Below are 23,861 nucleotides of genomic sequence, written 5' to 3' on the forward strand. Positions count from 1 at the left end.
CCCTCTGCAATGTGAATTATTTTCTCCAAGCCCAACTACTGGGTGTGCGGCTGGAGAAAAAAATCACAGAAGCGATTGAACTGAAGTCATTCAAGTGTGGGCGTCAGTCTTGGCTGGATGTTCAGTACTGAGTGTGCCAGGGGACATAACTGATGGAGATGCTACTGGGAGTCTGCAATGTTGATGCTCTCATGGCTGTGTGTGTGTGTGTATGTGTGTGTGTGTGTGTGTGCGCGTGCACACACTTAAACCTATGTATTCCAGTGGGTGGAAACATGGAGCATATCTGAAACATATCAGACCGTTGAGTAAGTAGTAGCCTTCTTAAATTCTGTGGCTGTGCTAGCGTTGTGTGTGATGAAGGGCGCGTGCAATAGTTTCTGTGTGATGTGACAGTGCCTACGAACACCTGGGTGTGTAAGTGTGTAGAGGAGTGTAAAATGTACATCTGCTATCTTTGGGTGACCATGTGTGTTCAAGCTATGTTCACACTGTACAAAAGAAGTGTATTGCTTGTGTTTGTCTCTGTCTTTTTTTTTTTTTTTTTTTTTTTTTTTGCTATTTCTTTGGGCCACTCCCACGGCATATGGAGGTTCCTAGGCTAGGGATTGAATCGGAGCTGTAGCCACCGGCCTACGCCAGAGCCACAGCAACGCGGGATCCGAGCCGCGTCTGCAACCTACACCACAGCTCACGGCAACGCCGGATCCTTAACCCACTGAGCAAGGGCAGGGACCGAACCCGCAACCTCATGGTTCCTAGTCGGATTCATTAACCACTGCGCCACGACGGGAACTCCTGTCTCTGTCTTCTTGATGTTCATTTCTAGATTAGTCACATTTAGCGAGGCCTTCAATGATGCCTCTTTGGCCAGAAGAAAGAAAAAATTGTTGTGGAGTGTTCTCCTTAGGTTAGAAATTTTCAAAGTTTCTTTCCATACTAAGGAAAGTCTGAAACACTGATGAAATAGGCTCATCTGGATTGCCAAAATTTGCACACCAGCCACTAAGGACAGTGGGTGAACCTGTCTTGTGAAGAGTCCAGAGTGTCTGTCGGTGCTCGCAAGGGTCTTTCCATTTTTTTAAGACCTAGAAGTGATCTTAGTGTGATGGTGATTAACAAAAAAAAAAGTAGATGCAAGACAGGAAGAATTTCTGGAGATATCGACTTTAAACCTGGGTCAGGAGCAAGAGACACATTTATAGGGAAGTAAGGAAAGTAAATTTACTTATTAAAGGGTTCCTTTGAATCCTCAGTTGGAAGGGAGAGAAACGAAAGGAGCAGAATTCCTTCTCAGAGCCCACACACTTTCAGGATTATTACTGACGTCAACGCACACCCAGCCTCTAGTCCCCATCTGCGCTCACTCAACATACTAGGAGGGCTAGGAAGACGATGGAAAGCGTAGAGGGCAAAGGGGCATGAGAGTCATTACGCCAAAGTGTCAGAAGAGAGCTTTAGTCTCTTTCGAATTTTAAATAGAGATTTCTCAATTTATTGAGCTATCACGGCGAATGACATAGGTTAATTTTAACTCAGACACTGTGGCGATTTGGCAGGCATGCGTATTGCCAAATGATCACCATGGTGAGGTTACTTAGCACATCCATTGCCTCACATATTTACCCCTTTTTTTGCACGTGATGGTGACACTTAGAATCCACCTTCTCAACACCTTTCAGGTATACATTTTACAGCACTGTCAATTCTAGTCCCCATACTGTAATTAGAGCTCCAGAACGCATGCGTCTTGTAGCTGAAAGCTCGTGCCCATTGACCAACATCTCCCCAGTCTTCCTCCAGCTCTGCCTCAGCCCCTGGAAACCACCCTTCTACTCTCTACATGGTGGAGCTTTAATTTTGAGATATCCAGTACCATAGGTTACAGGGGTATTTTGGATAAAGGCTGTAAATAAGTCCTTTATGGTAAGGTTTCTCAGTTTGCACTTTTCTGACTATTGCTTACTTTTCCTGGAGTGAGGCTGATGGTGCTTCAGGACAAAGACAAAGAAAGAGGAGTCAGTAAAGAAGGCAGAGGAGAAGGCACCATGGTAGGAGGAAAATTAGAGATAAAGGATGCCTCTGCAGTAAGAAGGCTGTTCTAAGAAGCTGAGTTACCGACCATGTTAACTCTGGTAGGAAAGTCAAATAGATCGGGAAAGAGAATATTTTCATTAGATTTAGTGACAAAGATCACTGATGATCACACAGAGGTCAGTTTCAGATGGGAGGGTGCCGAGGGAAGCCACAACACAGGTAATTGAGAAGTGATGGAAGGTAAGGTCAGTAAGATAGACTCCCTGAATTTGGGGGATCTCAGAATGGACTGGAAAAAGAGATACCCAACAAGCGCCCCATCTTTGGCCTCCAGAGACGATGTTTCGAGAAGTTGGACTATGAACTGGAAAAGAGTAAAGCAGGGCAGCTAGAGAGGGAAGGTTATGTTTTTACGAAGGGATGGATTTGTATATGCTTATTGCCTGATGGGAAAGAGACAGAACATGAGAGGCTGAAGATACAATACAAAGGACTGATGGAAGAGGTCTCTGAGCAAGAAGGCGAGAAATAGAATCCCAAAGGCCGAGGGCCTGGACTTGGAGAAGAAGAGAATCCCTTCCTCAGGAACCAGGGGCTAGGTGTGAATAAGGTTAACGTTTTCGTAATGGTCAATATTCCCTCCCTCTCTCTCTTTTCCAATAAAGCGCTTGCATCTTGGTTTTCTCCACCTGCACACCCAGTTTGGTGATAGAATTTACTCTCTACATTTGGGGATTACTGTGCGAATGTGAAAGAGAGGGAGAGAGAACATGAAGATACCAGGGCTAGTGGGAGAGTAGGTCAGGAAGAGAAGTGAGGAAGGAAGAGCGAATCGAGAGCCCAGAAGAGAATGAAAGGATGGTCAAAACGCTGAGAGCAAGTCTGCGGGCGAGAGAAGGTAAGAGAGCTGGTAGGTAGAAGCTGGGGTCAGGGGGCCGAAGGGGAGGCTGAGTAAAGATACCGAAGCAGTGATTTTTCAGCCGCAGAGGTTTCATCTTTGTCACCTACAAAGGGGTTCCCAAATGCATAGGTTCCTTTTCCTTGTACGTCTTAATTTCTAAATTTTTCTCAAACATCCCCGAATATGGCTTCTGGGGTAACTTGACAAAGTAAAGGAAAACTGTGGTTTAAGGTGAGACTTGGGGACCTTTCTCATGTTATCTGCTACCTTGTCACTTTGCCCTGTTATGGGTACTCGCTTGTTCCTTACACCTTCGTGGAGTTTATGTTATGGACAAGAGAGGGTACTGGGCTCTGGTGAGATGGAAATGAGTAGAACTCAGTTAGAACCCTCAACATTCTCAGAGTCTAGTGGGAAATGTAAGACCAGAAGCAAACGCCGTCAATCTCTGACTTTTGTGTTGGAGACAGGATGTCTGGAAAAAAGTGAACAACGTTCCCAACACAGCCTCTTGGGCGTATCCCCCATCTGCCGGCCATGTTGGGCCTCAATGGCACCCCCTTCCAGCCAGCCACATTCCAGCTCACAGGCATCCCTGGGATGCAGACAGGCCAAGCCTGGGTGGCCCTGGTTTTCTGCATCCTCTACCTGATCTCCATCACAGGCAACCTCACCATCCTGGCTCTGGTGACTGGTGAGCCTGCTCTGCACCAGCCCATGTACTACTTCCTCTCCATGCTCTCTCTCAATGACCTTGGAGTGTCCTTCTCCACACTCCCCACTGTGCTTGCTGTCTTCTGCTTCAACTATCATCATGTTGGCTTTGATGCCTGCTTGGTTCAGATGTTCTTCATCCACACTTTCTCTTTCATGGAGTCAGGCATCCTGCTGGCCATGAGCTTGGATCGTTTTGTGGCTATCTGCGACCCGCTACGCTATGCATCAGTGCTCACCCGCAACCGCATCTTGGCTCTGGGCCTGGGCATCCTCGCCAAGAGCTTCACCACTCTCTTCCCTTTCCCCTTTCTGGTAAAACGGCTGCCCTTCTGCAAAGGCAATGTTTTGCACCACTCGTACTGCCTCCACCCAGATCTCATGAAAGTGGCGTGCGGAGACATCCGCGTTAATAACATCTACGGGCTCTTCGTGGTCATTTTCACCTACGGTGTAGACTCTGTGTTCATCTTGCTTTCCTATGCATTGATCCTGAGAGCCGTGCTGGCCATTGCATCCCGGGAGCAGCGGCTTAAGGCACTCAACACCTGCATGTCGCACATCTGCGCAGTGCTGGCTTTTTACGTGCCCATAATCGCAGTCTCCATGATCCACCGCTTCTGGAAAAGCGCCCCACCTGTTGTTCATGTCATGATGTCCAGTGTCTACCTGTTTGTCCCCCCCATGCTCAACCCCATCATCTACAGTGTGAAAACAAAGGAGATACGCAGAACAATCCTCCAGGTCTTCTGTAAACCCCAGAGCTGAGGACGACGGCTGCCACCCCCGAGAGCTGCTTTGCAGGAAGGGCTGCCACCTTTCGGACTGTTAAATAGGAGAAGAAGAATCGGGACCTCGATAGTTATGAATATGGAACTACGAAGAGAACATTTGACTCAATAAAATGATATAAACAGGTATTGAACATTTACGGCATGAAAATATGTGTACGGTTGCTAAGAATGTTATAATAAGACATATTCTTCTTCTTTTTTTTTTTCTTTTTAGGGCCACACCTGTGGCATATGGAGGTTTCCAGGCTGGGGGTTGAATCAGAGCTACAGCTGCCAGCCTACACCACAGTCACAGCAATGCCAGATCCTCAACCCACTGAGTGAGGCCAGGGATCAAATCCGCAACCTCATGGTTCCTAGTTGGATTCGTTTCCACTGCACCATGATGGGAACTCCATAAGACATATCCTTAAGTAAGCGACATATCAAGTAAAAAAAAATAAAAAGGAGTGAAGATGCCCTGAAAGATGTTTAAAATAATGGAAGTCGTTCAGTGCAAATATCCTTGAACACTAATAATTCTACTACCACCCAGAGTAAGGAAATGATAAACACTAAAGACAAACCAAACTCTGTGGAGGCTTGATGCCTCATAGGAGAGAAAGAACCTATTGGTTTGGGAAGATCTAAATTTTCTGTGTGTCTCCGAAGGAGCTTGTGAAGGAGGAGAAGGGGTATAGTAGTTGGGCAGGGGGGGCAGGAAGAATGGCATAATTTGAGAAAAAAACATGTAGGCAAGAGCACTTAGAGCTTTCATATTCCAAGTGTAGTCCAGTGAACAACAGCATTGGAGTAGCTGGTGATTTGTTAAAGAAATGGAATTTTAGACCCTTTCATAAGACCTACTGAATACAAATTGCATTTAACTAGACTCTGGGATCATGAGTAAGAAGAGTCTAAAAAAGTAGTTTTCAAAGTGTGATGCCCAACCCAGCGCCATAATTGTGAGGCATGCTAATTCTCAGGAATTTCCTCCGGTACCCTGATCAGAAACCCTTAGGCAGTGAGGGCCAGCAATCCGCATTTTATTAAGCCCTCCAAGCAATTCTGATGCATGTTAAAGGCTGAGACCCTTTAGTCTAGATGATTAGCTTAGAACATTTGGGGGAATTCCAAACAGCTTTGTTTAGACAAAGTGGAGGTTTCACACTGAGAAGTTCTGGAAACAAGATCTTGCGAGATTGCTTATGTCAGTTTGTAGGTGGTTTTTAAAGCAGGGCGGGGACCGAGTGCTGACAACTAAGCTATGGTGTTGGTGGTGAAGAGACGCGCAGACACACCGCCTATTATCGCCTCGTGGTGGCGCATCAGACACCGAAACAGCTTCCAGGAAGAATGGGATGAACCATCTCCAGCCGCTCCGCCCCCACTCCGAGGCTCCTGCCGCATCCTGGCGTTCCCTTCTTTTCCCTGCATTGTGCCCATCATCTTTGTTTTGCTCCACTCTAGACATTTTGATTTGCACCCCATAGGGTAAAGTTATTTCCTCATTTCAGCTCTAGAGGGAAAGTGCTTCACAATTTTGCCGTAAGTGCCATTTAACACTTAGAATGAATCCCATCTGCTGGCATGTGGACAGACGTTATGTTCAGCATCATCCCTCTCAGAGTGAAAGGGTATCTCCCCCCTCCCCCGCCCGACTTCTTTTTTCTCATTTAATGGAGGCAGAAAGTAAGTCTTAACAAAGAGCTTTTCAAAAATCAAAATAGATATTGGCAGTCAAACCTGATATCCTAGCACAGTGTTTGATGAGCTCAATACACCTAAATTAAGTGAACAACCAAATGGCTAAGTAAATAAATGAAGGCTTGGGTCCTGGCTGATGCTTAGTTCCCGTTCTGCTGCCTCTGAGGACATAGCTAATGTCACTTTGCTCAGTGGCTGCTTAAAACCCTGCCTCTCGTCACCAGGCTCTTATGCCCACCCCGAGGCCCCATGTAGATTCCTTTCGGTTCCCATAATTCTATGCCTTTATTCACACAGTTGTTTTCTGCATCTTCCTGAATTCTATCTTCTCATCCTAACTCTTTAATTTCAACCCAACGACCATAATCAAAAGCAGGATACCACTGGAGAAGAGAAAATTCTTGTCTATGGCCTTCTTCTGTTTGCATCCCCCCTTCGCACCCCACCACTTAGCAGAAAAGGGACAGAGCTCCCCCACCATCCTTTCCCTCAAGTCACCCTTAGTCTGCATCAAACTGAAACAAGGAGGAAGGGCCACGACATACTTAATGGGAAGACCAGGTATTCGGGGGATCTGAACTTGGAGCCTGCAGCAGAACTTCTGATGGGCATAATTACTATGTGTGGTACAATCACATTTTTTCAAGTCACTTTCTTCTTGCAGATAGGTTCTATTCTTCTTACAGATCAGGTTCCAAGTTGAAGGAATACCCATCTCATGAGATCGTGAAGCTAATGGATGGCACAGCTGGGACTCAGACTCGCATCTGTGTGGCTCTGAGCCCAGGCTCTTTGAGGACCTTGGGCTGCATCTCCTGGAGGAGCCCTCAGGCTTGTGGAACTTGGTAGCGAGTTGGGTGGGAGGGGACGGAGGCGGGAATACAGTAGGGAAGAGTAGTGATAGGTGGACGGAAGCAGCCATGGGCATACATTGTACTGGTAAAACCCGGGGACGAGCTCTGCACGTCAAGGTCTGTTCTCTTGGCTCAGTTCTGGAATTTACCCACTGGCTCTAAGCTTTAAGTCCTGCCTAGAACGTGGATTTTAAGCCCAGGATTTGGGGATTTAACTTCTGGGCTTTGGGCTCAGAGTTCCGACTTTGAGGCTGGATAATTGGAGGAATTTGTCTCCATCCTCCTCCTCCACACGAGGAAGGAGCTGGAATTGTATTTTTTTTTTCCTCTGTGGAGAGAGGGCAGTTTCTCCAGGGGATGTGTTTCCTTTTCCTCCTTCTGTTCCCCAGGTGCGTGTGAACCCCCCTTTTCCCCCCAGCACCAGCAGCACATCACATTCAGGCAAACCAGGACCCCAGAGCCCTGGCCCCTGGGGACTCTCCTGCAGAAATACCACCTCGTCCTTGGCGAGTACCAGTCTGAGGCCCATTCTGGAGTCCCTGTGAGCGCTGGCCTTCGGTCTTTTAATCCAGCCCTCGCTTCACAGATCTCTTTCGGGTGGGTTTGTATCTCATCGTGTCGTTCTTGGTCTGCACACAGGTGTGTTTCTGTCTACGATTCGGTCTGTGCGGTTCCTCGGTCTCTCTCGAGTCCCTGTTTCTTTGAGTGAGTCTCTGTCCAGGCATGTGTGTATGTGTGTATTTGCTGTGATTTGTCTGGCCTATGACTGGACAGGTTTAAAACAAATGAAAGTAAAATTCCCAAAGCTGATTTTCATTCGTATGATCTTTAAAAAGAAGGGTAATATACATTCCGACGTCCTGTGTCCTTCCAGCCACTTCCAGATGGGGCTGCCGAGGCTGCTCCAGCAGAGGAAGGCACCTGGTCATCACAGGACAGGGGCGCAGTGCTCAGCTGTGGTCTAGTCCACGCAGACCCAAGGCTGTGGCAGTCCCCGCGTCACAGACCAGGAGAGACATTGACCTTCTGGAATATCAGCCCTGAGGGCAAAGGGAGAACTGAAAGGGCCTTTCATCCCCGTTCAGCAGATGCTGGAATTCTCGCCACATCATTCCCATCAAAGGTTACACAGTTGCTGCTGTCGTTGCTTGAATGTCTTCCCAGACCAGAAACTTATCATCTCCTAGTGAAGCCCTGACTCTTAGAAAAATCTCCCTTCCCTGAGCCCTAGACTGCCCTGTCATCTCCACCTGTCACCCACTACCTCTTACACCCATCCCCAAGCATCTTTCCTGCAGCCTCCTCTTCTCAAAACGAAGCAGCACTAGCTCCTTCCGTGCTCTTTATAGGACTTAGTTCCCCTTAACTTTGTGCGTGTCCAATGGTTTAACTCCGATCCAGAGTATAGAACCCAGAGCAGAAGGTACTTTAGCGATGGCCCTGAGCGTTTTGTTCATACTTTTAGTCATTCGTGACTCTTTGAGCATGTCTTTTTATTAGAATCATAAAGCGGTAGGGAGGCGAGAATGAACCAGGCACAAGTGGAACCCTAAAAGAGCCCAAACGTACGACAGGGAAAACAGAGGTACAAAAGGACTTCTCATAAAATAACAACTAGGTATAAAATATTATAAAGTCACAGATGAGAAATGCTATTATTTCCACTTACAGAGTAACAGGAAAATCTGTGGATAAAACAGAAATGTTGAGTGTGAGTGACAAAGAAGGAGAAAGACAATGCAAGCAAGAAAAAAATAAAGCATATACTAGGAAACGTCCATTTTAGAACATAGTATCTTTTGACTAAAATACTCCTGCTAACAAAGCCTGAAACCCATCAATTTGTTGTAAGCTGATATCACACTATCGACTCATATTAGACTATTCACCCCAACAGGAGAACTTACAGTGAGGGAATTAAGGGTCTGTTTCTTTGAGTGGCTGAAGAAACTGAGGAGAGCTAATCTAAAGAAGAGAAGATTATAGGATATTAAGATGGAAACTTTCGAATACTATTTATCCATTCAATTATTTTTATTTTCTGGTTAAAGTATTTATTCAGATCTGCTATGTGCTTGACCCTGTGAAGGATTGATTATCTAGAGGTAAAAAATGAAAGAAAAGTGAGCAGCCAATACCATCCCTACTGTGATGGAGTTTACAGTCAAGTAGGGGAAACAGGGAATTGAACACATAGTTTCATAAATAGATACATTACAAATTAAGGTGTATTTTGCAGGAAAAGCACAGATACCATTTAGAACAATATTTAGGTGAAGCCTGACAAAGATTGTCATGTCTATAGCATTTTTATATAATGTGGAGGGAGCAGATTTAAGCCCTGTGTAAGAAAGCACTTCATAAACAAATGTCATCTAAAAGATAGTGGCTTTAGGCGTAACGAGCTCCCCATCCTTGGGAGTGTTCAAGCTGAGTGTGGATGACAGTTTGATAAGGATGCTGTAGAGGGAATTCTCGCCGTGGGTGCAAGGCTGACTCTGGTTGCAGGTCCTAGCGAGCCTATCGAGCCGACAACTGAGTCAGTGAGTGGATTTTTGGGAGGGGGCCGCTTTAGCAGGCCACTTAACTCCTAGTCTCTTCCATCTGACCCCCAGTCTGCACAGGACAGGGGAAAGAATATCTGTCTGTCTGCCACTCTTGCTTCTCTCTGCTGGTGACAGTAAGGGTGACTAATGTCCCAGCATCACCTTCTTCTTCCTTTGGTGGCTGCAGCTGCTGAAGGCGGGCTGCTGGGTTTCACAGCAAAGACCACAGGACTTCAAGTTGAAAGAACCCCATTCTCGTGCCAACTCAGCCACTTACTGGCTAAAGGACAGCCACTTAACAACGTTGTTATGGGACCAAAACGAGGCAGCTTGGTCATGAGACAGTTGCCCCTCTGGTTATCATTAGAGCACCCAACGGTTCAGTTAATTTTCCTGGTCCTGTGCTCTCCTGGGTCCTTGAGCTGCCTGTTCTCCATCCTGCATGTTCCTCCTCCATGACATGGGTCAGGGCTAGTGTTTCTAAGCCTTCCCTGTTACTTTTTGGGAAAAATGAGGTTTTACCAGCGACTGGCCGTCTCAGGTGAGGCAAGACCAAGACCCACAGGTGAGATGATCAGACAAAGACTCAGAATGCTCCTGTCGGGCCCTTCTCTCCCTCCAGGGATGTGAGAGGCAGTAGCAGCCCAAATCTAGGCTACATCTGTAGTACCACCTTGGAGTAATTAAGCAAAGCCAACTTCATTTAGAGCAGCTCCGGGACGCTGAAGAACACTCCAGATGATGAAGCACGAGGGAATGTTTAAGTTGCAGCACAGGAGAAAAGTAGGAACAGTATGTAAAAACAAAACCAGAAAGAGTTGGGGAGCTCTTGCAAGTTACTGTGTCGTCTAGAGTGACTGGAATGTCACAAAATGCGTCTGCAGTGGTTCTCAACCTGAGGGTCCCCTCTAGAGCCTTAAAGCAAATTGATAAACGAGAAGCCACATCCACCAGGGCTGTCATGCGGGCACTTGGATTTTTAAGTTCTCCAGGTGATAAGAATATAGAGCCAAGACTGAGCCCCGCCCATCTACAAGGCGGAACCAAGGGACACGAATGGACAAGAGGCAAAAGCAAGGACATTTCACCTGTCAGGGAGGCTGTTCATCTTGGGGGAAGCACAGACACAGAAGGCACAAAATTTCACCAGGGCTGGCGCATGAAGGGAGGATCTGAGAGTGAAGAGAGTAGGAGAACGCAGGCTCTGGAGCCACCTCGCTCTGACATCGTGTGTGTCTCCGCGGTCTTAGCTCTCCGTCTTCCCTTGGCTCTGTGTTCCCCTAACTGTCCAGCCATCCCAGGGGGACATTCCCACGAAACTCCTTAGCTATATGCAGATCACTCAACAGTGGGTAACCACAGGATAAAGAACTGATAAAGAATCTGAATCCTACATCCATGCTGCTTGAGTGAATGAATGAACTCATGGTTGGAGGTGATTCAAATTTCATACCAATTGTGACTGCATTTTCCTACTTTGTTTTTTTTTTTAAAAGGTATTTTACCAATTTAATTTAGTATATTGCATTACATGCTGTTATTATTATGTTACATTACATCACATGTTACATACTGTGTTATGTTAGGCTATTTTCACTTTCTGATTGTGGTTTAACGATTTCTCTCTGATCTGCAGGCACCAATGGAGTATTATGTCTCTGTCTTTTATCTCTCCATGGATTCTACATCAAATCTTCTCTTTTGAAACCACTACACACAACTTTTCTGAACTGCTTTTTTAAATTCTTTTTTGGTCCACACCCATAGCATGTGGAAGTTCCTGGGCCAGTGACTGAACCTGAGCCATAGCAGTGACCCCAGCTGCAGCAAGGGCAATGCTGGGTCCTTAACCCTCTGTGCTACAGAGGGACTCCTGAACAGTTTTTTGTATTGTTTTTATTTATTTTTTCTTTTTTTTGCTTTCCTTAGGGCTGCACCTGCAGCATGTGGAGGTTCCCAGGCTAGGGGTTGAGTCAGAGCTGCAGCTGATGGCCTAAACCATAGCCACAGCAATGTCAGATCTGAGACATGTCTGCGACCTACTCCACAGCTCAATGGCAATGCCAGATCCTTAACCCGCTGAGCGAGGCCAGGGATCAAACCCGCATCCTCACGGGTACTAGTCAGGTTCATTACTGCTGAGCCATAATAGGAACTCCCCTGAACTCTTTTTAACTTCAGAGTCATTTGTGTTTCAGTGCAGTTTTCATCTGGAATGCCCAGGTCCTTCACCACCCTATTCATATTTCTCTCTTTCCAGCTTCCTAAAACCACTCTCTTACTTTCCTTCCAAACGTCTCTTTCCCTAAAGTGGAGTGGGGACACATGGGGATCACCCCTTTCTCTGAGGCCCTTGTCTCCTCAGACCCACACTGGCAGAGTTAAAACTCAGTTCTTATGACTGCATCCTAGACCATCTCATCACCACAGTGAAATGGAAACATCACTAGCAAAAAAAAAAAAAAAAAAAGTCTGTGGATCCAAGCTACAGACTAAGCTTCTGGTACATTCTTTTTTTTTTTTTTTGTCTTTTTGCTATTTCTTGGGCCGCCCCTGCGGCACATGGAGGTTCCCAGGCTAGCCATAGCCACCGGCCTACGCCAGAGCCACAGCAATGCAGGATCCGAGCCGCGTCTGCAACCTACACCACAGCTCACGGCAACGCCGGATCCTTAACCCACTGAGCAAGGGCAGGGAGCGAACCCGCAACCTCATGGTTCCTAGTCAGACTCGTTAACCACTGCGCCACGACGGGAACTCCCAGATTCTGGTACATTCTTACTCTTCCTTTCTGGGTCTCCGCATCTCCCTAAGAATAAAAGAGTTTATATGTCCTCAGTGTTTCCTATACTGTACAATTTCTTGTTTACTTTACAGCAACCACAGGAAACAGATATATTTTACCCCTGTTTTGCAAATAGACACAAAGAGACTTGGAAATGCTAAGTCATTTGTTCTCGTCACACTCAGTGTAAACTGTACAGTGGGCTTCAGACTACGTTCTGCCAGAATCTGCAGGGCTCTCAAACACTATTTTTTACTTGTTTTTTATACCCCAAATAAGAGAATATTATTATCATCTCTATAAGCTAAAAAAACCCATGCATCAGAATACGTATATTTTCATCACACACATATTGCATTATATATATATTTTTGTCACACACATATTGCATTATATATGTTATATATTATATAAATATATTTGCATCACATATTTATTAAGTGGCTGAGTATGTATTTTGACCCCATTCTGATTTATTCCAGTATTTCTGCTCTTAATTTTAACGCTATACTCTTGCTCGTAAGATGGAGCAGTCTCAAGCATCTCTTTTACACGCACAATTTCAGGATTCTTGCTATCAGAGGACAGGAGGCGAGAATGACCCCAGCTTCTCCACCATCTCCCTGCTCCAGGCTTTGGGGGGGGGCTGCTCAGACAGAAGACCTGATAGGTGGGAGCTGACTTTTTTTTTTCTTTCCCCAGTGGCAGGAGAAGGTGGAGCTCTGCTGTTGTGACATGAAAGCGGAGAGCAGTGAAGGCTGTGACGCCCTGTCTGCCTTCCTGACTGGTGTTCTGGGATTGGAGGCCCAGCATGGCCGGCTGTCCATGCCCTTTCTCACCATGTATACTGTGGCTATTGTAGGCAGCAGCCTCATCGTGACAGCGGTGCAGGCAGACCCTGCTCTCCACGAGCCCATGTACCTGTTTCTCTCCATGCTGGCGGCCACGGAGGTGGGCGTCTCTGTGTCTACACTGCCCACTGTGATGGGCGTTCTTTGGCTCGATGCCCGCCAGGTTGGCTTTGATGGCTGCCTGGCCCAGATGTTCTTCTCACGCCTTCTCTTGCATGGAGTCCGGGGTCCTGCTGGCCATGAGTTACGATCGCTTTGCAGCCATCTGCAGTCCACTGCGCTACACAGCCATCCTGCCCCTGCCCCGAATCACCTCCGTGGGCCTGGGCATTGCGCTCAAGGTGCGACCCTCATGGCTGCCCTTCCGGTCCTCTTGAGGCGACTGCCCTATTGCCACACTAGCATCCTCTCCCGCTCCTACTGCCTCCACCCCGACCCGATCCAGCTGCCTTGCGCCGATACTAGGCTCAATAGCCTCCTGGGCTTGGCCATGGTCTGGCCACTTTTGGGCTGGACTCGCTGCTCACTGTGGTCTCCTACGTGCTGATCCTGCACACAGTGCAGGGCATTGCTTCCGGGGAGGGCGGCAGAAGGCCCTCAATGCGTGTGTGTCACACATCTGGGAGGTGCTGGTGAACGACGTGCCCACGATTGGGGTGTCTGCGGTGCATCCAGCCGCCAAGCATGCCTCGCCTCTGTCCACACAGTCGTGTCCAGCACCCACCTCTTTGTGCCTCCTGTGCTCAACCCCGTCACCTACAGCATCAGGACCAAGCCAGTCCGACAGGGAATTGCCACCTTGTTCTCCGGCAAAGGAGAAGCACCCTGGATCATTCCGGTGGGGATGGGGGCAGGCAGAGGCTCTGAGTCAGCCCCTCACCTCTGATGGTGTTTCTTCTGTGGGCAAAGTGCTACACCAGGAGGCAAAATTCTGAGGACGAATAGCACTGAGGCATTCAAAGGGCTCCCCTGAGCTTGAATCTGGACCCAGCTTCACAGTCAAATGTCAGCGAAAAGGATTTAAATGATTTCTTCGGGAACAGTACCAAAGACGTGGACTTGTAAATGCACACAGACGCTTTGCACTGAAAAGTGACTGTTTTATTCAACTATTCAAAATATTTTCGAGCAGTTATTACGTGTGAAGGGAACATACACAATATTTTCTTTTTAGAGGCAGCATGCAAAATAAAATCTAAAAAACATAACAAGGGTGTGTTGCAGCAATTTCTTGGGGCAGGTCAAATAGTCCCTTCTAGGTTTTAAGTGTTATCCGCAGATGACCACCTCATGTGACCCCCAAGTCTAAACCATGAATATTCATGAACGGACTTTGGATATGTGATCAAATCTCATTTTTAGCAGGATTATTTTTATAGTCAATTTTTTTTTTTAATAGCCGCACCTGTGGCATATGGAAGTTCCCAGGCTAGGGGTCCAATCAGAGCTGCAGATGCCAGCCTACACCACAGCCACAGTTAGGCGAGATCTGAACTGCATCTGTGACCTGCACAGCTCATGGCCATGCCGAATCCTTAGCCCACTGGGCGAGGCCAGGGATCAAACCTGAATCCTCACGGACACTGTTGGGTTCTTAACCTGCCGAGCCACAATGGGAGCCTAATAGATTTTTTTCACAGGTTATCAGGAATCCAAGACAAAAAATCCAAAATGATAGTTAAGTGATTTTTTTTAAAAGTATTGTGTTGTAACATTATCTAGTAAATCTTTTTGTGTCTCATTTGACTCTCTCAAGGATTGTGATTTGAGGAACAATTTCCAAATGACAAAAGCAGAGATGTTTGGAATCTTCTAAGAGCAAGGATAAAGCTACACTGTCTAATAGGGTGGCCACTAGCCACACATGGTCACTGAACTCAGGAAATAGGGCCAATTTGAACTGATACCTGTTGTAACAACATGTGACCAGATTTTGGCCATGAAAAAAAAAAAAGAATGTAAAATACCTTACTTTTTAAACATAAGTTACATATCGAAATGATTATATTTTAAATATTGGATTAAATAACATATACTTAGAAAAAATTGTTTTTACCTATTTCTCTTAACTTTTTCACCTTCTTTTTTTTTCTTTTTTTCTTTTTGTCTTTTTTTAGGGCCGCACCCGTGGCATATGGAGGTTTGCAGGCTAGGGGTCGAACTGGAGCTGTAGCCAGCCACTGGCCTACGCCACAGCCACAGCAAGGTGGGATCCGAGCTGGGTCTGCTGTTTCTCTTAACTTTTGTAATGTTGCTGCTAGAAAATTATAACTATCATGTGCTTGTATCCATATACCTAATGGACAGCACTTGGTTGGAAGTTAAATTGTGGAAACTAATAAATTATAATGGAATGGACTAATAAATTTCAATTATCTACCAATATTTCTTTGTTTACTGAATCCCGTAAGTTTAAGGTCATGAAATTTCCAGCATGAATAGTAGAGAAAATGATACCTTCTGTTTAGATAATTATGTGTATATATATACATGTGTATATGTATATATAATACGTGATATACATATTTTACATTTATTTATTTTACCTGAAAACTGTAGCAAAACATGATCAGCTCTATTATGCAGAGAGGTATGCTCTACATTTTAAACAAGTTAGGCATATATAAATAGAAGATCTCTTTAGAAAGTAAAAATTCAAGAATAGATAAAACCTTCCAAGTTTGACTTTGTAACTTTCCAACACTAATGGTTAAGATAATTTTAGGTCATTCATTTCAAGAGAGTAGCTCAAAAGTGGCTGACCTGTTTCCTCAGTAACATTTCTCACATAATATGTTGAAGTTACAAATACTGTTATGCACAAACAGCTAATTTCTATGGAGAAAAAAATGTTCATTACCGCAGTACGATAAATGTGGTACCCGCAATAACTTAATATTAGCCAATTTGAACATACATGATGCTGCTGCCTTTTTCTGCCAACTTACAGGTTGTTATTGGCGCCTTCAATTTTGTACATATCACCTGGTGTTTCATACACAATGCAGATACCACATTCAGTAATAACAATTTACATTCATATATTTATATAGTTACTGAACATAATCGAGACAAGACAGAAACCTGGCTTCCAAGACGAGAGGTAAAAAAACCCCATAAAATAGATATCAGGTTGGGAAATCCCTAATCATCAAAAAACGCAGTAATAAAATATGTGCACACTAAAACATAACAGCAAGTAAAATGTTTTAATATGTTGTAAAGAACTGCAGAAGAGATGCACACATATTCCAATTCACTTAGTGTCCCTGGTAAGCGTGAATTGTTTGACAGATTAGACTAGTTTAGCATTTTTACAAAAGATGTTTCAATCTTTTTTTTCTTTTTTTTTCTGATAGTAGTTCAGGATGGAATATACGGTAGAATAACGTATTAATTGATGGATTTTTTGAATTAATTTTCTCATTGGAAATCTAACCATTTTTAGCTTCAATATTTCCTTTAATGATTCTGTTTGTCAGAAAAATTAAAATTGCTTCCAAAAACATTTAAGTTCACAGGAAGGCACGTGATTGTTGCTCATGGGCTGTCATTGCTTCTAGGTCCTCCCAGCTAAGAGAGTAAGGAAGCACAGGTCTGCACACGGACCTGTGCAAATACAAATGTCTATAAATATGTTTTACTCAATCACCTGCTACGTGAAGCCAGACACGGCTGCACACCGATGTCTCCACCTCCAGCCCGTGGACCAGTCAAGCCTCTTTTCCTTGCTCTTCTGTAACCTCCCAATCTATTACGGAGAAGCCGGATTCCCACCATCTCCCACGTAGTTCACAACCATTCACTTTCAGGACACACACATAGAGTCTTCAGAACTGTTCATTCACACTCCCGTGAGAAACCGCGTTATTGAAGAGTACCACATTATTATATTTCGTTCTGCTGCAGAAGCATGAGTTCAATCCCCTGCACCCGTGCAGTGGGTTAAAGGATCTGGCAGGGCACCCTGGGTGCTGCCATAAAAAAAAAAAAAAATTAAGAGCAGACCTTTGATTTACTGTCTTCATTTGATTTCTAGTTAAATTTTGGCTCTTGTCTGGAGCTGATGATCTGTGATCCTAAAATTCAGTCGATAGGTAGCTCTCAGCAAGCGATTCTTCACAGAGCAGAAACCATTCTCAGCAGCTGCTGTAAAGACATCAGGCAGAGTCAAAACCTATGCCTTGTCTTTCCTTGCTGGGCCTATATTTTGTAATCAGGACAGGCAGTCAGACTATTCATTGGCCATCGAACAACTTATTTTGTCCGAGAATCCCCTTCATGCTTCTGAGCGCTAGTCCCTTTGGAACCTAAACGTTACTCTTTTCCTCTCCCACAGCTGACTTCGATTTTTACGGTCTCAGAAACAGCGGCCATGGGCTCCTGTTGCATGAGTTTGCCAGGGCTGCTGGAACCAAGCACGACAGAGTGGGTTGCTTAAACCACAGAAGTCCATCTTCTTAGATGCTGGGAGCCTGTCACCATGTCTCACCTTTCTGGTTTCTCTGGGGGCCTGTCTTCCCGGCGTGTAGATGGGTGTCTTCTCCCTGTGTCATCCCCGGGCCTTCTTTCAATGCTTGCGCTTCTCTGCGTCCAAATGGTCTTTTCACATCAGGACGCCAATCATACTGGCTGAGAGCCCATCCTAAGGACCTCATTTTAACTTAATTACCTCTTTAAAGAGCCTCTCCCCAAATACAGTCCCATCCTAAGACGGGGCGGGGGGGGGGGGGGGGGGGGGGGGCGCGCGCGCGGGGTTAGGACTTCAACGTGGATTTGTGGAGGCTCAAATCGGTCCATGACACTGGTGGGTCTCATTGTCCTAAAGCTACCTTTGTTCTGTCACCTCTGCCCTCAGCACCCCTCTCGCATCCTGGGAGACTTTAGGGGAGAAATGGAGCATCTGTGGAGGTGGACAATTACCCTTTAGCCACCCTAACTCCTGTCCTCACAAGGGCTGAAACCATAGATGCCCCCACGACGTGCTTATCTATAATCTGCAGTGTAAATTTTTGGAAGGGAGAAGGAGAAAAAAATTCACATAAACTGAGAGCCTATTAAGCCTGAGACCAATGCAAGACTGTCTTCACCTATGGTTTATTTTAAAAGTTTCAACAACCTTATGAGATGGGTCACCATCCTAGTTTATGAATCCAGACCTCAGAGAATTTAAATAAGCTGGTAAAAAAATCACACTATTAATGGGAAAAAAGGTATAGCATCATATCCTCTTCTTCAAAAACAGGTATAATTTCAAGACTTATTTTCCTCTTAGGCTATTTCGGGAGATCCTCAAACCTTTTCGTGAAGAAAAGTCTCCTTTGACCCACAGCCCTGCTCATTTTCTTTTCTAATGTTTGAAATCCCTGGTCCTAACCTCTCCTCCTCTGAGACTGCATACGCCTCCCATTCTGAAATGCATCACCCTACACCAGCTGACCTAAGGTTCCCTGGAGAACACGCTAACTTCGAGGCTTTGGTAAAGAAATGGGACCATCAGGGAGGAAAGAGATGAGGGGAGGAGAAAGACATCGCTTCGCCGCTTGTTCCCCGTGTTTCATCCCTTCATCCTCCCTCCCACGAGGCTTCCACCGAAGCCCCGACAATTTCCATTCAGATCTAAGTGGATCCTGGTACTGGCCACCTGCAGTGTGAGTTCAGTATTCAGAAGCTGTGACCGACACGGTGGCTGCCCTTCAGAAGGATATTTCTGAGAGCCTTGTTGGCTTCCACAAAACAATATTCATATCATCAAGGCCACACCCTTACTGTGAGAACATCTTCTAGGACAAAGCCCTTGATGCCCACGGCAACCTGCTCCTAAGAATCTGAACCACATTAAGAATTTCAGGTTAAAAACCAAACCAAACAAAAAAGTGGGTTGCGGTCATAAAAATGATCGTATTCCCACAAATGTTATCTGTGGACACACTTGAAATGTACATTCTAAATTCTAAGGCCTGTAATGAGGCAGCAGCCTTAGGTTAGCTTTAGGGGGCTCTCGGCACCCCACCCCCGATCTTTCTGCTCTTTGCACGTGTTCATTGGGTGTGCTAAAATCATGCTGGTGTAGGTCACATGGCCTGGGTGAGCTCAGCAGGAGAGCTGAGACACGGAAACAATACCCATCTTCCCTCAAAGAGTGCGTATCCTTTTGCAAGAGAAATGCAGGGCACAGCGACCCATTATATTATTCAGGGCAAAAGAGTTTATCTGAAGGTCTCAGTGGAGCGGCGAGGAGAATGGGAGGTGGGCGCAACAACTAAGGGTTTCATTCAAATTTATTTAACGAAACCCAAGAGAGAGACAAATAACCAGAAAGGGAGAGAACACTTACAGTTTTACTCAATCAATGAAGCCTATCCCACTGGACAATAAATGTGCTAGAATTTAATCAGTTTGGACTCACAGCTCTTTTGGATGGACTATTTGCTGCTAGCTCCTCCCAGACAGAAATCTGCTATAAACCACAAAATGTCACACAATCTAAAAATATGATGGGGAACAGAATAGAGAATCCGGAAATAAACCCTGACACCTATGGGCAATTAATCTTTGACAAGGGAAGCAAGAACATAAAATGGGAAAAAGAAAGTCTATTCAGCAAGCATTGCTGGGAAACCTGGACAGCTGCATGCAAAGCAATGAAACTAGAACACACCCTCACACCATGCACAAAAATAAACTCAAAATGGCTGAAAGACTTCAATATACGACAGGACACCATCACACTCCTACAAGAAAACATAGGCAAAACACTCTCTGACATCACCATCATGTATATTTTCTCAGGTCAGTCTCCCAAAGCAATCGAAATTAGAGCAAAAATAAACCCATGGGACCTCATCAAACTGAAAAGCTTTGGCACAGCAAAGGAAACCCAAAAGAAAACAAAAAGACAACTGACAGAGTGGGAGAAAACAGTTTCAAATGATGCAACCGATAAGGGCTTAATCTCTAGAATATATAAGCAACTTATATAACCCAACCCATTGGCAAAAAAAGCCAATCAACCAATGGAAAAATGGGCAAAAGAACTGAATAGACATTTCTCCAAAGAAGATATACAGATGGCAAACACATAAAAAAATGCTCAACATCGCTAATTATAAGAGAAATGCAAATCAAAACTACCTTGAGATACCACCTCACACCAGTCAGAATGGCCATCATTAATAAATCCATAAATAACAAGTGCTGGAGGGGCTGTGGAGAAAAGGGAACCCTCCTGCACTGTTGGTGGGAATGTAAACTGGTACAACCACTATGGAGAACAGTTTGGAGATACCTTAGAAATCTATATATAGAACTTCCATATGACCCCGCAATCCCACTCTTGGGCATCTATCCGGACAAAACTCTACTTAAAAGAGACACGTGCACCAGCATGTTCATTGCAGCACTATTCACAATAGCCAGGACAATGGAAACAACCCAAATGTCCATTGACAGATGATTGGATTCGGAAGACGTGGTATGTGTACACAATGGAATACTACTCAGCCATAAAAAAGAATGACATAATGCCATTTGCAGCAACATGGATGGAACTAGAGAATCTCATCCTGAGTGAAATGAGCCAGAAAGACAAAGACAAATACCAGATGATATCACTCATAACTGGAATCTAATATCCAGCACAAATGAACATCTCCTCAGAAAAGAAAATCATGGACTTGGAGAAGAGACTTGTGGCTGCCTGATGGGAGGGGGAGGGGGAGGGAGGGGGAGGGAGAGGGAGGGATTGGGAGGGATCGGGAGCTTGGGCTTATCAGACACAACTGAGAATAGATTTACAAGGAGATCCCGCTGAATAGCATTGAGAACTTTGTCTAGATACTCATGTTGCAACAGAAGAAAGGCTGGGGGAAAATATAATTGTATACATGTAAGGATAACCTGACCCCCTTGCTGTATAGTGGGAAAATAAAAAAAAATAAAAAAAATAAATAAAATAAATAAAAAAAATAAAAAAATAAAATAAAAATATGATGGGCTTGTATTTGGGGTCCCCATTGCCCAAGTCTGACTATACTTACTCTATAAATCTATACTGGTGATTTCTGAGTAATTTAACACATTTCTTTATCTTAAAAGCGTATTTCTTTGGGAAAACAGGTGCATAATTCTCTGGCGGATCTGCTTTGTCTTCACACTGTAAATGATGGGGTTCATCACAGGAGGGGCCAAGAGGTAGACGTTGGCCATGATAACGTGGACCAGTGGAGAGGCATGCTTGGCAAATCGATGAGTCATAGATACCCCGACCATGGGAACATAGAGCACCAGAACGGCCAGCACGTGGGACAGACAGTTATTGAGAGCCCGGAGCCGCTCTGTCCAGGAGGCTGTGCCCAGGATGCTTCTCAGGATGAGTGTGTAGGAGAGCACGATGAGCAGAGGGTCCATCACAATGGTGAGCAAAGCCACAGCAAAGGCATACCAGCTGTTGACCCGGATGTCCGCACAGACCAGGCAAATCATATCCTGGTGGAGGCAGTAGGAGTGGGACAGAAGGTGGGAGCGGCAGAAGGGCAGGCGCTTGAGGAGGAGAAAGGAGGGAAGGACAGCCAGGACAGAGCGGCAAAGGATGGCTGATCCAATCCCGCCAATGACTTTGCTGGTGAGGACGGTGGCATAATGCAGGGGGCGGCAGATGGCCACGTAGCGGTCAAAGGACATGGCCAGCAGGACTGAAGATTCCATGAAGGAGAAGCCATGGAGGAAGAAGAACTGGGCAAAGCAGCCCTCAAAACTGACCTTGCGAATGTCGAACCAGAGGAGCGGCATGACGGTGGGCAGGGTGCTGAGGGTGAGCCCCAGGTCGGTCAGGGCCAGCATGGAGAGGAACAGGTACATGGGCTGGCGGAGGGCTGGCTCTGTGCGGATGACCGCGAGGATGCTGGCGTTTCCCACCATGGAGATGGCGTAGAGGCAGCAGAAGGGGATGGAGATCCAGACGTGGGCGCTCTCGAACCCAGGGATGCCCGTGAGGAGGAAGGAGAAGGGGTCTTGGGTGCTGTTAGTCCCCGCGGACGAGGCAGAGGAACGTAGCTTCATGCCTGGGGTCCTTGCTCAGACAGAACAGCAACATTGGAAACCATCGTTCCTTCACCGGGTTTGATCTCAGCTCTGTCTAAAGACTGGCTCAGGGCTGCTGAGTGTTCCTTAGGAAGCGCGAGGAACCACCCGCTGCCTGCTCCTCCTTCCCTGTCTCTGCAGAGATGCCCCCCACACGGCTCCTATTCCCCTGATAATCTATACCTATCAGCTCATCCACAGGTCTTTGCAGTTTCTTCTGCCTCTACTTTCCCACTCACATTCAGATCTTAGTGCCCTGGGATGGACTTTCGTCCAAATCACATGACTGAGGCCATTCTCACAAAGACTTCGAAGGGAATCCTGATTGCACATGCAATGGCTAATGTTACTTCCCACCCTTTGCACTCAGCTTCTCTTTCGAAGTTTCCCTTGGCTGTCATCACAGCGTTCTCATCTATTTCACTTGCTCCGAAGTCATCACCATCTCCTTCTTTAATTCTTTCTCGGGTCCTCGTGCACTAAGGCTATTCTTCCTCGTGATTAGTTCTTGCTACTACCTGTCAGCTGCCTTTTCAATATTTTTATTCTCAGGGTTTTTTTTTTCTTTGTAGGTCCACACCTGTGGCTTATGGAAGTTCCCAGGCTAGGGGTCGAACTGGAGCTGCAGCTGCCAGCCTAGGTCACAGCCACAGCAACGCCAGGTCTGAGCCACGTCTGCCTTTTCATCACAGCTCGTGGCAATGCTGGGTCTGTAATCCACTGAGTGAGGCCAAGGATCAAACCTGCAGCCTCATGGATACTAGACGGGTGTGTAACCTACAGAGCCGCAACTGGAACTCTAGCCTTCTCCTTTTTTATAAAAACGTTTGTTAATTAATTACTTTACTTATATTTAGGTGTGCCTAGGGCAAGTGGAAATTCCTGGGCTGGGGATCCAACCCACGCCACAGCAGTGACAATGCCAGATTGCTATCTGCTGAGCCACCAGGGGACTCCTCTGTCTGTCTTCAGAGTCTCACTGGTGGTGTCCCCTGACACTCTGGATTTGACGTAGGCAGTGTCCAGGCGGAACTGGAAGCAAAGGTTGGGGTGCAGGGGAGACGAGGGAGGGCAGCGCTCAGGGGGGACAAGCGCATTTATTGACTGCTCGCGCTGCTCAGGCTCTGCTCTGGCTGAGGCCCTGCATCCATCTTTTCATCCTCTACCAAGAGCCATCACCCCTCCTTCTTTTCCCCGAACAGCCACAGAGGAGCCTTACCTGGGTGTCTCCTGTCTGCGGTCCCCTCTTCACTACCTGTGGCCAAGCTTTTGTCTGTAGGCAGGTTATAAGCTCCTGCGAATCTCTGGGCAGACGTGGGGAGGTGCGGCAGGTCCCCTCAGGTTCACATGGAGAGGCTCCTGGAGACCTGGGCCCCGCTGGGGAGGCAGGATGCCAGCTGTGTCTGTGAGACCCTTTCCTGCCCCTGGGGTCCTCATACGACAAGAGTTCAGGAAACCAAACTATTCAGCTTGGTCAATGTCACTGGAAACTGCATGCTTTGGCTTGGGAAACAAATGTCCTGGATCTCCAAAAAATGCCATCTGAGAAGCTTTTTTTCTTTTCCTTTTTCTTTCTTTTCTTTTTTGTTTTTTTAATTTCTAGGGCTGCACC

At 46.0% G+C, this 23,861-nt stretch overlaps 2 protein-coding genes and 1 pseudogene across 2 annotated transcripts; 2 read left to right on the plus strand and 1 right to left on the minus strand.

The window, feature by feature from the left end:
* The first annotated feature begins 3,475 nt into the window (after nucleotides 1–3,475).
* Nucleotides 3,476–4,420, plus strand: LOC125111623 (olfactory receptor 51I1). Its single transcript, XM_047753626.1, has one exon. The coding sequence runs from the start codon at nucleotides 3,476–3,478 to the stop codon at nucleotides 4,418–4,420; it is 945 nt and encodes a 314-aa protein (XP_047609582.1).
* Nucleotides 4,421–13,052: 8,632 nt separating this feature from the next.
* LOC125111398 (olfactory receptor 51I2-like) lies at nucleotides 13,053–14,054 on the plus strand (annotated as a pseudogene).
* A 7,199-nt stretch (nucleotides 14,055–21,253) lies between these two features.
* LOC125111399 (olfactory receptor 51Q1-like) lies at nucleotides 21,254–22,228 on the minus strand. The gene has a single exon (XM_047753344.1). The coding sequence runs from the start codon at nucleotides 22,226–22,228 to the stop codon at nucleotides 21,254–21,256; it is 975 nt and encodes a 324-aa protein (XP_047609300.1).
* Between the last annotated feature and the right edge of the window lie 1,633 nt (nucleotides 22,229–23,861).

This window comes from Phacochoerus africanus, chromosome 11 (genome assembly GCF_016906955.1).
Source record: "Phacochoerus africanus isolate WHEZ1 chromosome 11, ROS_Pafr_v1, whole genome shotgun sequence".
NCBI classification, from domain to species: Eukaryota; Metazoa; Chordata; class Mammalia; order Artiodactyla; family Suidae; genus Phacochoerus; species Phacochoerus africanus.